The following is a 14,516-nucleotide window of genomic DNA, read 5'->3' on the forward strand; positions in this document are numbered from 1 at the left end:
TTCGCTCAAACCTGACTGATCTCTCCATACAGGTTTCTTCTGACAATCCAGACTTGATCTGCTTAACAGAGACTTTCCTCCTTCAAGATGTCTCTGATTCCTTAATATCTCTTCCTGGTTACTCCCTCCTCCGGTATGATAGACCTGAACCTCGTCCTGGTGGTGGGGTGGCTATCTTTATCAAAAACTCTCTTCCTCACTCTCCTTGCACTGCCCTCTCTCCTCCTCACTCCCAGGAGTACCTCTGGCTACGGCTTCCTCTCCGCTCCCACCTTTTGTTCATATGTGTTCTGTACCGTCCTCCAATCAGTGATGACTCCATTTACATTTCACTGTCTGACAACATGGACCAACTTCTATCCACTCATCCCAACTCTCTCTTCCTCATATGTGGTGACTTCAACTGTCATCATGCCAGCTGGTTGGGTGTGGGTTCCTCTCTCACCAGTCAGGGCACCTCAGCAAAGGACTTCTGTGACTCACTGGGATTGACACAATCTGTCAATTTCCCAACCCGGATCTCAGCCAATGGAGTATCTTCTCTTCTAGACTTGGTTATGACAAACTTCCCTGCTAATGTCTGCTGCTCTTCTTCTGCTCCAATCGGTTCTTCTGATCATGTGCTTGTCAAAGTGGACATCTCTCTGGCCATTCTCAGAGAGCCTCCTCAGCGTCGACGAGTCTGGCATTTCACTCAGGCCGACTGGGACGGTCTTCAAACAGCCATCAATCGTCTGGATTGGTCTCCCATCTCCACTGCCTCCGACATCAATTCTTCCTGGGAATTCTTCCAAAGCAAACTGCTCTCTCTCATGCACAGATTTCTCCCATCTCGTCTTCAGTTGTCTTACCCTTCCTCCCATCCATGGTACACTGAATCTTGTGGTGAGGCAGTTGCCCTGAAACAACTTGCCTTTGCCTCTTGGAAGGCTAATCCAACCGAAGGCAATCTCAGTTCCTTCCACCAAGCTCGGAACAAGTGTGTGTCTACCCTCAGGAGTGCCAGGAAGCACTATCGCTCCACACTCAAGAATGAACTCTCAAACCTGTCTCCTTCCTCCAAATCCTGGTGGCGTCTGGTCAAATCCGTTTCTGGTGTTTGTTCCCCCTCCATCCCCTCCCTTACCTCAAATGGCCACACAGTTGACATTGCACGTGACAAAGCCGAATGCCTCAACTCTGTGTTTGCCTCAAAATCTTTAGTCCCAAATCCATCTCTCTCTGTTCCCACCTTTCCCAGTCGAACCCAACTGCTCCTGGACTCTGTGTCCTTCTCTCCTGACAAGGTGGAGGAGTTTTTGTCTAACCTCGACTCTGATTCTGCAACTGGACCAGACGGCATCAGCCCACGGTTCCTAAAATCCTGCTCTGCCGCTCTATCTCACCCTCTCTCTGTTCTTTTCACCCTCTCTTTTGCTCAAGGTCATCTGCCAGCATCCTGGAAATCAGCAAACATTACAGCTTTACACAAAAAGGTGCAAAAACAGATCCTTGCAACGACAGACCAATCAGTCTGCTCCCAATTTATCAGCAAAGTCATGGAATCCATCATTGCTTCGGATATGAAATCTTTCCTCTTCTCCAATGGCTTGATCTCTGATCATCAATTTGGTTTCAGACCAGGTCACTCTACTCTGGACATGCTGCTTCTGCTGTCTCAACAATGGATGGAGGTCCTCAATGCCAAACAGGAAATCAGAGCTGTCTCCCTTGACATATCACGTGCCTTCGATACGGTCTGGCACCCAGCTCTGCTCACCAAACTCTCCTCCTATGGTATCCATGGAAATCTCCATGCATGGCTTGCGGACTTCCTCTCCGGTCGGTCAACGTGTGGCCCTGAATGGATTTCTCTCATCTCCCCTTCCTATTCAGGCTGGAGTTCCCCAAGGCAGTGTTCTGGGCCCTGTGCTTTTTCTGATCTTTATCAATGATCTCTCCGACTCTCTGGAAAATCCTCTCTATCTCTTTGCTGATGACTCCACTCTCTGCCGCTCCATTCCTCTTCCCTCAGATCGGCAGTCTGCAGCCTCCTCACTCTCTGAAGACTTGGACAAAATCACAGACTGGTCAAACAAGTGGAACATGTCTTTCAATCCTGACAAATCTCACACTCTTACTATGTCTCTCCGAAAAGATCGACTGGACAACCTTCCCATCTACTTTCTCAACAATCCTCTCCAAGAAGTTCTGTCGCTCAAGCTTTTGGGTCTCACTATCTGCCATGATCTTTCTTGGGAAAACCACATTTCCAAGCTGGCCTCCAAAGCCAGTCGCCGACTGGGCATCCTCCGTCGTGTGAAGTCCTTCCTCTGCACACCTGAGCTCCTCACCACATACAAGGCTTTCATCCGCAGCTCAATGGAATACTGTTCTCCCCTATGGGCCGGTGCTCCTGCCTCACACCTAGCTCGGCTTCACGCTGTTGAAACCAAAGCTTTCAGAATTATTGGAATCTCCCGCGATGAAGCTATCTCTGAGGGCCTGTCACTCACTCACCGCAGGCAGGTAGGTGGTCTTTCTGTCTTCTACCGACTCCTCTCCGGCCTTGCACCCCCAGCTCTCTCTGTGCTCTGTCCCGCAAATATTCCTACAGGTCGCACAAGATCTGCCAGCAACCCTCATGGTTAAACTGCCGAAATCTCGGCTCTCTGCTCACCTTCACTCATTAATTCCTCTTTTCTCCCGCCTCTGGAACAAACTCCCTCACTCCCTCCAATCCCACTCCTCCCTCCCGGTCTTTAAAACAGCTGTTCACCACCATCTCTTATCTTCCCCCATCCAAAACCTTGATCTTTTCTACCCCCGCTAATTCACCCCAGATCCACCTTGTTTGAAATTCCAACTTCTTTCCTGGAAGTCCTGGCAGTGTCCATATGTTTTATACCTCTCCCTCCCCCCTCCCCCATTCCCATGCCCCCCCCCCCAAAAGCCCTCTCCCTCTCACAGATCTCTCGATGTCTCCATGTCTCTCGGTCCCTGCTCTCAAATGTTGTGTTTGTGTCCTTCCCCCTCTCTCCCCATCTTGTCTACCGCTCCCGATGTTATATGTTTTATGTGTCGGTTTGTCTTTCTGTGTGATTAATGTTCGCTCTTTCACGAGCCTCGATCTTGTATACAAAAAAAAAAAAAAGTCAAAACTTTACATGGGGTGTACTTACTTTTTCACGTGACTGTAGGTGTTTTAATGCAGGCTTTAATACATGATGAATTTTAATATTGGCATGAATTTTAATTACTTAATTATTTTATTCATTATTTATATTATAAATTTATTATATTATTTTATATCATATTTTAAACATATTTCAAACAATAAAACATTATTTATTATAAATAATAATTCATTATTTACATGAATTTTAATACATGATGTCAGTGCAGTTCTGGAGCCAAATCCAGGGCAGTATTTTGTGAATGAGAGTTTTACCCTAACTCTGCTCTGCCTAATTTTTAACTGTGGGTTCCGCAGGTATCGGTTATGCCACACAAGTCATCGTGGGCTTTCTGAATGTTTACTATATCATCATCCTATCCTGGGCCATCTTCTACCTCTTCAGCTCTTTCAACACAATCCTGCCATGGTCCACTTGTAACAACTACTGGAACACAGGTGCAATAGACAATGACACTGTGAATAACACAACATCGATCATTTAGCACAGGTGTAACTTGTTGTCCTGAGCCGGAGTAGCGACCCGACCAGGATTGTAACCGAGTAACTGCTTCGGCAGCACCAACGCTCTGCATAGGCCATGGTACATGATGATGATCATCTGCTCTCACCGGTTGCTGTTGGATTTTAAAGTTCCCACGCTGTCATTTGTAAAGAGGAGGTGACCAAATTCCTTCCCCAATACTACTCCTGGGAAGGCATTGCAAACTATCCAGTGTATTTTCTTGGACTGAAAATCAAACTAGTGTAGTGCCTCGGCAGTCTTTGACACATGGGAAGGGTATATCATATATCCTTTGATTCATTTTCATACAGCTTAATTACGAAACAGTTTCTGAAAGTGGAACAAGTTTTTTGCCATAATAATTTGAATTGTTAATTATTTCTCGAGATGAATGATCCAATATATCACAAGCAGGAAAAGAGCATGCCAACAATGTAATGGCATGTTTGGTGCATGCACACAGATAGGATGCTGCCTCGGTGATTATTTCAGCTGATTTGGGTTGTTTCCTTTGCAGAGAACTGCGTAGAGTTTGGCACAGCAAATGCCAGTCTTCTCAACAACAGTAGGGCCATCTCTGCTAACGCCACATCACCTGTCATGGAGTTCTGGGAGTGAGTTATCTTAGAGAAGTTCACATTCTCATTTTCTGAAACTATAATTATCATCAGCAAATCATATTATGTAATTCAAGAAGTGTCTGTCTGCTTGTTGAACTCACCAGAGGAAAGGGTATTGCATCTGGGTTTGTTACTTGGCAAAAAAAAAAAAAAAAAAAAATTTTTTTTGCAAGTATGTTGATCACTCCGGTTTGTGTATTTGTGTGTTTGTCTGTCCGCTCACTTATACATGCGTACAGGTTACAATTTACATCCTTTGATTTAAGGATGTTTGATTTAAGGATGATTTACATTTATTACATCGTACACAATTTTAAACCGATCTTCTCGAAACTTCACCAAATGGTAGTTTGTGGTCCGACAAAATCCTATATATTTTGAGGTCAAAAGGTCAACATAGGCCAAAGGTCAACAACAAAAGGTCAACAACATTTTCAAATTTCTAAAGTCCTCAATTTTCATCCGATTGACGTGGACTTTGAATGGGATTTTCATATCAGCGAACAGAATTCAACCAAGAACTATTTTTTGAGATCAACATAGGCCAAAAGGTAAACATAGGCCAAAGGTCAACCACTTTTTTTTCCAATTTCTAAAATCCTCAATTTTCATCGGATTGACTTGAAAATTTAATGGGATTTACATATCAGTCAACTGAATTCAACCAACAACTATTTTTGAGGTCAACATCGGTCACAAGGTGAACATAGGCCAAAGGTCCACAACCATTTCAAATTTCTAAAATCCTCAGTTTTCATCTGATTGACTTGACAATTTAATGGGATTTACATATCAGTCAACTGAATTCAACCAACAACTATTTTTGAGGTCAACATCGGTCACAAGGTCAACATAGGCCAAAGGTCAACCACTTTTTTCAAGTTCCTAAAATCCTCAATTTTCATACGATTGACTTGAAATTTGAATAGGATTTTCATATCAGCTAACTGAATTGAACCACCAACTATTTTTTGAGATCAACTGAGGTAATCAGATCAACATAGGCCAAAGGTCAACCACTTTTTTGAAATTTCTAATATCCTCAATTTTTATCCGAATGACTTGAAATTTGAAGAGGACTTGCATAACTGGTCACTGAATTCAACAACCAAGTATTTTTGAGGACAAAATGATGCTCTACTGAGTGCCATTCTACTTTGTTCTGTTTTGCCAAGTGTCGCTCAGTGAGTGATTTTTCCTTTGATTGTTTTTCTGTCTGTCCGCACATAATGTGCAAACGCACGCCACGAACGCCACCTGGTGGTAGCCATTATTACACATTATCTCTTTTAAAACTGAGTATCTTGATAAAGCATGCACAATAATTTGAATGTGAGTACATCAATAAAGCATGTACAATTAGAATGTGAGTACATTGATAAAGTGTGTACAATTAGAATGTGAGTACATCCATAAAGCATGTACAATTCGAATGTGAGTACATCTATAAAGCATGTACAATTAGAATGTGAATACATCTATAAAGCATGTACAATTAGAATGTGAGTACATCGATAAAGTATGTGCAACTGGAATGTCAGTACATCTATAAAGCATGTACAATTAGAATGTGAGTACATCTATAAAGTATGTACAATTAGAATGTGAGCAAGTCTAAAAAGCTTGTACAATTAGAATGTGAGCACGTCTATAAGGTTTGTACAATTAGAATGTGAGCACGTCGATAAAATTTGCACAATTAGAATGTGAGCATGTCTATAAAGTTTGTACAATTAGAATGTGAGCACGTCTATAAAGTTTGTACAATTAGAATGTGAGCACGTCTACAAAGTTTGTAAAATTAGAATGTGAGCACGTCTATAAAGTATATACAATTACAATGTGAGCACGTCTATAAAGTTTATACAATTAGAATGTGAGCACGTCCACAAAGTACATACGATTAGAATATAAGTGCGTCTATAAAATATGTACAATTAGAATGTGAGCAAGTATAAAAAGCTTGTACAATTAGAATGTGAGTACATCTATAAAGCATGTACAATTAGAATGTGAGTACATCTATGAAGTATGTACAATTTGAATGTGAGCAAGTCTAAAAAGCTTGTACAATTAGAATGTGAGCACGTCTATGAAGCTTGTACAATTAGAATGTGAGCACGTCTATAAAGTTTGTACAATTAGAATGTGAGCACGTCTCCAAAATTTGTACAATTAGAATGTGAGCACGTCTATAAAGTTTATACAATTAGAATGTGAGCACGTCCACAAAGTACATACAATTACAATGTGAGTACGTCTATAAAGTTTATACAATTAGAATGTGAGCACGTCCACAAAGTATATACAACTAGAATGTGAGTACATCTATAAAGCATGTACGATTAGAATATGAGTACGTCTATAAAGTTTGTACAATTGTAATGTGAGCACGTCGATAAAGCATGTACGATTAGAATATGAGTACGTCTATAAAGTTTGTACAATTGTAATGTGAGCACGTCTATAAAGCATGTCCAATTAGAATGTGAGCACGTCTATAAAGCATGTACAATTAGAATGTGAGTAAGCTTTGAAAGTTTATACAATTAGAATGTGAGTACGTCTATAAAGTTTGTACAACTAGAATGTGAGCACGTCTATAAAATTTGTGCAATGAGAATGTGAGCACGTCGATAAAGTTTATACAATTAGAATGTGAGCACGTCCACAAAGTACATACAATTAGAATATGAGTACATCTATAAAGCATGTACGATTAGAATATGAGTACGTCCAGAAAGTTTGTACAATTGTAATGTGAGCGTGTCTATAAAGCATGTACAATTAGAATGTGAGCACGTCTATAAAGTTTATATAATTAGAATGTGAGTACGTCTATAAAGTTTGTATAATTAGAATGTGAGCGTGTCTATAAAGCATGTACAATTAGAATGTGAGCAGGTCTATAAAGCATGTACAATAGAATGTGAGCACGTCTATAAAGCATGTACAATGAGAATGTGAGTACATCTATAAAGTATGTACAAATAGAATGTGAGCACGTCTATAAAGCATGCACAATTAGAATGGGAGTACATCTATAAAGTATGTACAATTAGAATGTGAGCAAGTCTAAAATGCTTGTACAAATAGAATGTGAGCACGTCAAAAATGTTTGTACAATTAGAATGTGAGCACGTCTATAAAGTTTATAAAATTAGAATGTGAGCACGTCTATAAAGTATATACAATTAGAATGTGAGTACGTCTATGAAGTTTATACAATTAGAATGTGAGCATGTCCATAAAGTACATACGATTAGAATGTGAGTGCGTCTATAAAATATGTACAATTAGAATGTGAGTACATTTATAAAGAATGTACAATTAGAATGTGAATTCATCTGTGATGTATTTACAATTGGAATGTGAGCACATCTATAAAGTATGTACAATTGAATGGGAGCACGTCAATAAAGCATGTACAATTAAAATGTGAGCACGTCTATAAAGCATGTACAAATATAATGTGAGTATGTCCATTAAGCATGTACAATTAGAATGTGAGCACGTCAATAAAGCATGGACACTTAGAATGTGAGTACGTCCATTAATTATGTGCAATTGGAATGTGAGCACGTCTATGAAGTATGTAAAATTAGAATGTGAGCACGTCTAGAAAGTATGTACTATTAGAATGTGAGCAAGTCTACAAAGTATGTACAATTAGAATGGGAGTTCATCAATAAAGCATCTACAATCAGAATGTGAGTACATCGATAAAGTATGTGCAATTACAATGTGAGTACGTATATAAAGTTTGTACAATTAGAATGTGAGCATGTCTTTAAAGTTTACACAATTATAATGTGAGTACATCTATAAAGTTTCTACAATTAGAATGTGAGTACATCTATAAAGTTGATACAATTGGAATGTGAGTACATCTATAAAGTTGATACAATTAGAATGTGAGTACATCTATAAAGTATGTACAATTAGAATTTGAATACATCTATAAAGTTTGTCCAATTAGAATGTGGGTACATCTATAAAGTATGTACAACAAGAATGAGCAATCGGAGATTGGAGACCCTTGCGAGGATGTGATTCCATTGGTTTTTAAGGCTTTTGTGTTAAAACAAATATGGCGGCCGAACCACGTGACCGATGATGTCATCATTTTTTTTTCTTCACCAATTTATGCCAACATGACGCTCAAGAAATTTCATCTTGATCGGATGAAGTTTTGTACTTGTTGAATTATGACATCATAATGGAGGCACATATGACATTATGACATCATCATTAACATATTTTATTCCCCATGGAGAGTTATTTACAATGAGCCATGTCTCAATTTTTTCTGTTCAGCGCTTTTGGAGATATAGAGGTGCAAATTTTTTCGGGTTTTCCAAGATGGTGGCCGAACCTCGTGACCGATGATATCATAATTATCATTAGAAAAATTCTACAAATGGAGTTGTACTTTTGGTGAAAATTTACTGTCAATTGGATGAACGGTTGCAGAGAAAATCATATTTATTCTGTGCAGACAGACACACAGACAGACAGACAGACAGACAGACAAACAAACGGACTCAAATGCAATATGCTCTTCTCTTGCAAGGGTAATTAGAATGTGACTACATCTATATAAAGTATGTACAATTAGAATGTGAGCACGTCTATAAAGCATGTACGATTAGAATGTGAGTATGTCTATAAAGTATGTACAATTAGAATGTGAGTACATCTGTAAAGTTTGTGCAATTGGAATGTGAGCACGTCTATAAAGTTTGTACAATTGTAATGTGAGCACGTCTATAAAGCATGTCCAATTAGAATGTGAGCACGTCTATAAAGCATGTACAATTAGAATGTGAGTAAGCTTTGAAAGTTTATACAATTAGAATGTGAGTACGTCCATAAAGTTTGTACAATTAGAATGTGAGCACGTCTATAAAATTTGTACAATTAGAATGTGAGCACGTCTATAAAATTTGTACAATTAGAATGTGAGCACGTCGATAAAGTTTATACAATTAGAATGTGAGCACGTCCACAAAGTACATACAATTAGAATATGAGTACATCTATAAAGCATGTACGAATAGAATATGAGTACGTCCAGAAAGTTTGTACAATTGTAATGTGAGCATGTCTATGAAGCATGTACAATTAGAATGTGAGCACGTCTATAAAGTATATACAATTAGAATGTGAGTACGTCTGTAAAGTTTCTATAATTAGAATGTGAGTACGTCTATAAAGTTTGTATAATTAGAATGTGAGCATGTCTATAAAGTATATACAATTAGAATGTGAGTACATCTATAAAGTTTGTATAATTAGAATGTGAGCGTGTCTATAAAGCATGTACAATTAGAATGTGAGCAGGTCTATAAAGCATGTACAATGAGAATGTGAGTCAGTCTATAAAGCATGCACAATTCGAATGTGAGTACATCTATAAAGTATGTACAAATAGAATGTGAGCACGTCTATAAAGCATGCACAATTAGAATATGAGTACATCTATAAAGTATGTACAATTAGAATGTGAGCAAGTCTAAAATGCTTGTACAAATAGAATGTGAGCATGTCTATATAGTTTGTACAATTAGAATGTGAGCGCGTAGATAAAATTTGTACAATTAGAATGTGAGCACGTCTATAAAGTTTGTAAAATTAGAATGTGAGCACGTCTATAAAGTATATACAATTAGAATGTGAGTACGTCTATAAAGTTTATACAATTAGAATGTGAGCACGTCCATAAAGTACATACGATTAGAATGTGAGTGCGTCTATAAAATATGTACAATTAGAATGTGAGTACATCTATAAAGTATGTTCAATTAGAATATGAGTACATCTATAAAGTATGTACAATTAGAATGTGAGTACATCTATAAAGTATGTTCAATTAGAATGTGAGGTCATCTATAAAGTTTGTCCAATTAGAATGTGAGCACGTCTATAAAGTATATCCAGTTAGAATGTGAGTACATCTATAAAGCATGTATAATTAGAATGTGAGTGCCGTACATCTATAAAGCATGTACATTTAGAATGTGAGTACGTCGATAAAGTATGTGCAATTAGAATGTGAGCACATCGATGAAGTATTTACCATGAGAATGTGAGTACATCTATAAAGCATGTACAATTAGAATGTGAGTACATCTATAAAGTATGTACAATGAGAATGTGAGTACATCTATAAAGTATGTGCAATGAGAATGTGAGTACATCTATAAAGTATGTACAATGAGAATGTGAGTACATCTATAAAGTATGTTCAATGAGAATGTGAGTACATCGATAAAGCATGCACAATTAGAATGTGAGTAAGTCTATAAAGCATGCACAATTCGAATGTGAGCACGTCTGTAAAGTTTGTACAATTAGAATGTGAGCACATCTGTAAAGTTTGTACAATTCGAATGTGAGCACATCTGTAAAGTTTGTACAATTAGAATGTGAGCACGTCTGTAAAGTTTGTACAATTAGAATGTGAGCACGTCTGTAACGTATATACAATTATTAGAATGTGAGTACGTCTATAAAGTTTATACAATTAGAATGTGAGCACGTCTATAAAGCATGTACAATTAGAATGTGAGCAGGTCTATAAAGCATGTACAATTAGAATGTGAGTAAGCCTAGAAAGGTTATACAATTAGAATGTGAGTAAGTCTAGAACGTTTGTACAATTAGAATGTGAGCACGTCTATAAAGCATGTACAACTAGAATGTGAGTAGGTCTATAAAGTATGTACAATTAGAATGTGAGCACATCTATAAAGTATGTTCAATTAGAATGTGAGTACATCTATAAAGTATGTACAATTAGAATGTGAGTACATCTATAAAGTTTGTCCAATTAGAATGTGAGCACGTCTGTAAAGTATATACAGTTAGAATGTGAGTACATCTATAAAGCATGTACAATTAGAATGTGAGTACCGTACATCTATAAAGCATGTACATTTAGAATGTGAGTACGTCTATAAAGTATGTGCAATTAGAATGTGAGCACATCTATAAAGTATTTACCATGAGAATGTGAGTACATCTATAAAGCATGTACAATTAGAATGTGACTACCGTACATCTATAAAGCATGTACATTTAGAATGTGAGTACGTCGATAAAGTATGTGCAATTAGAATGTGAGTACATCTATAAAGTATTTACCATGAGAATGTGAGTACATCTATAAAGCATGTACAATTAGAATGTGAGTACATCTATAACGTATGTACAATGAGAATGTGAGTACATCTATAAAGTATGTACAATGAGAATGTGAGTACATCTATAAAGTATGTACAATGAGAATGTGAGTACATCTATAAAGTATGTTCAATGAGAATGTGAGTACATCGATAAAGCATGCACAATTAGAATGTGAGTAAGTCTATAAAGCATGCACAATTAGAATGTGAGCACGTCTGTAAAGTTTGTACAATTAGAATGTGAGCACATTTGTAAAGTTTGTACAATTCGAATGTGAGCACATCTGTAAAGTTTGTACAATTAGAATGTGAGCACTTCTGTAAAGTTTGTACAATTAGAATGTGAGCACGTCTGTAAAGTATATACAATTAGAATGTGAGTACGTCTATAAAGTTTATGCAATTAGAATGTGAGTACGTCTATAAAGTTTATACAATTAGAATGTGAGCACGTCTATAAAGCATGTACAATTAGAATGTGAGTCAGCCGAGAAAGTTTTTACAATTAGAATGTGAGTATGTCTTTAAAGTTTGTACAATTAGAATGTGAGCACGTCTATAACATTTGTACAATTAGAATGTGAGCACGTCTATAAAATTTGTACAATTAGAATGTGAGCATGTCTATAAAGTTTGTATAATTAGAATGTGAGCATGTCTATAAAGTATATACAATTAGAATGTGAGTTCGTCTATAAAGTTTATATAATTAGAATGTGAGTACATCTATAAAGTTTGTATAATTAGAATGTGAGCATGTCTATAAAGTATATACAATTAGAATGTGAGTACGTCTATTAAGTTTATATAATTAGAATGTGAGCGTGTCTATAAAGCATGTACAATTAGAATGTGAGCAGGTCTATAAAGCATGTACAATTAGAATGTGAGTAAGCCTAGAAAGGTTATACAATTATAATGTGAGTGCATCTATAAAGTTTCTACAATTAGAATGTGAGTACATCTATAAAGTTGATACAATTGGAATGTGAGTACATCTATAAAGTTGATACAATTAGAATGTGAGTACATCTATAAAGTATGTACAATTTGAATTTGAATACATCTATAAAGTTTGTTCAATTAGAATGTGGGTACATCTATAAAGTATGTACAACAAGAATGAGCAATCGGAGATTGGAGACCCTTGCGAGGATGTGATTCCATTGGTTTTTAAGGCTTTTGTGTTAAAACAAATATGGCGGCCGAACCACCTGACCGATGACGTCATCATTTTTTTTTCTTCACCAATTTATGCCAACATGACGCTCAATAAATTTCATCTTGATCGGATGACGTTTTGTACTTGTCGAATTATGACGTCATAATGGAGGCACATATGACATCATCATTAACATATTTTATTCCCCATGGAGAGTTCTTTACAATGAGCCATGTCTCAATTTTTTCTGTTCACCGCTTTCGGAGATGTAGAGGTGCAAACTTTTTCCGGTTTTCCAAGATGGTGGCCGAACCATGTGACCTATGATATCATAATTTATCATTAGAAAAATTCTACAAATGGAGTTGCACCTTTGGTGAAAATTTACTGTCAATTATTGAATGAAAGGTTGCAGAGAAAATCATATTTATTCTGTGCAAACAGACAGACAGACAGACAGACAAACAAACGGACTCAAATGCAATATGCTCTTCTCTTGCAAGGGTAATTAGAATGTGACTACATCTATAAAGTATGTACAATTAGAATGTGAGCACGTCTATAAAGCATGTACGATTAGAATGTGAGTACGTCTATAAAGTATGTACAATTAGAATGTGAGTACATCTGTAAAGTTTGTGCAATTAGAATGTGAGTACGTCTATAAAATTTGTAAAATTTGAATGTGAGCACGTCTATCAAGTATCTACATTTAGAATGTGAGTACATCTATAAAGCATGTACAACTAGAATGTGAGTAGGTCTATAAAGTATGTACAATTAGAATGTGAGCACATCTATAAAGTATGTTCAATTAGAATGTGAGTACATCTATAAAGTATGTACAATTAGAATGTGAGTACATCTATAAAGTATGTACAATTAGAATGTGAGTTCATCGAGAAAGCATGTACAATTAGAATGTGAGTAGGTCTATAAAGTATGTACAATTAGAATGTGAGTACATCTATAAAGTATGTACAATTAGAATGTGAGTACATCTATAACGTTTGTCCAATTAGAATGTGAGCACGTCTATAAAGTATATACAGTTAGAATGTGAGTACATCTATAAAGCATGTACAATTAGAATGTGAGTACCGTTCATCTATAAAGCATGTACATTTAGAATGTGAGTACGTCTATAAAGTATGTGCAATTAGAATGTGAGCACATCTATAAAGTATTTACCATGAGAATGTGAGTACATCTATAAAGCATGTACAATTAGAATGTGACAATTGTCGTGGAAGTGGTTTGGGACTCAAGACCAATGACCGGAAAACAGGTTTACAAAAGATCCAGACATTATTAACTGGTTGCTCACTTTCATTCCAATACCAAATAACTACCGTTTTAACTCAATGGACCAGGTAACTCTATCCGCATAGTCCCTGTTCCTTGGCCGATGTCTTCTCCGCAGCGCCGTACTCGTGGTACGCGTTCATTCCATCGGGCAGAGCTTCTGAGGACAAGTGTGTCGAGTCAAGGAGATGTTCACTCTTTTATGGGCACCGCAGTATTAATCCTTCCTCCGCTAATCCTAATCCGTTCTCCGCAAACGTTACTCGGTCGCCTCACTGGCACCAGCTCACTCCCCTCCTGCTGCGAGTTCCATTTACCTCACAATAGGGGGGTGCTCTAGCCTGGGGCTGTCACCAGGTGAACAAGAGCTCACCACGTTCGTGCACATTCCTGACATTCATTTACGAAATCGTCTATCTGCTTCGTTACCAGTCCCAATCAATGAGTTACCAGTCCCAATCAATGAGTTACATTTCCACACTACCGTACATCTATAAAGTATGTGCAATTAGAATGTGAGTACATCTATAAAGTATTTACCATGAGAATGTGAGTACATCTA

The 14,516-nt window shown here is 37.3% G+C and overlaps 1 protein-coding gene across 2 annotated transcripts in view; it reads left to right on the forward strand.

The window, feature by feature from the left end:
* Positions 1 to 14,516, forward strand: part of LOC137425158 (sodium- and chloride-dependent GABA transporter 3) — an 87,349-nt gene that overhangs the window by 27,428 nt on the left and 45,405 nt on the right. For both annotated transcript variants that reach the window (XM_068113300.2, XM_068113299.2), the window contains exons 4-5: positions 3,473 to 3,613; positions 4,198 to 4,294. In XM_068113300.2, coding sequence (XP_067969401.2) covers positions 3,473 to 3,613; positions 4,198 to 4,294 — 238 coding nt within the window. The remainder of the gene's footprint in view (positions 1 to 3,472; positions 3,614 to 4,197; positions 4,295 to 14,516) is intronic.

Source organism: Myxine glutinosa, chromosome 4, assembly GCF_964187855.1.
Source record: "Myxine glutinosa chromosome 4, kmMyxGlut1.1, whole genome shotgun sequence".
Classification (NCBI taxonomy): Eukaryota; Metazoa; Chordata; class Myxini; order Myxiniformes; family Myxinidae; genus Myxine; species Myxine glutinosa.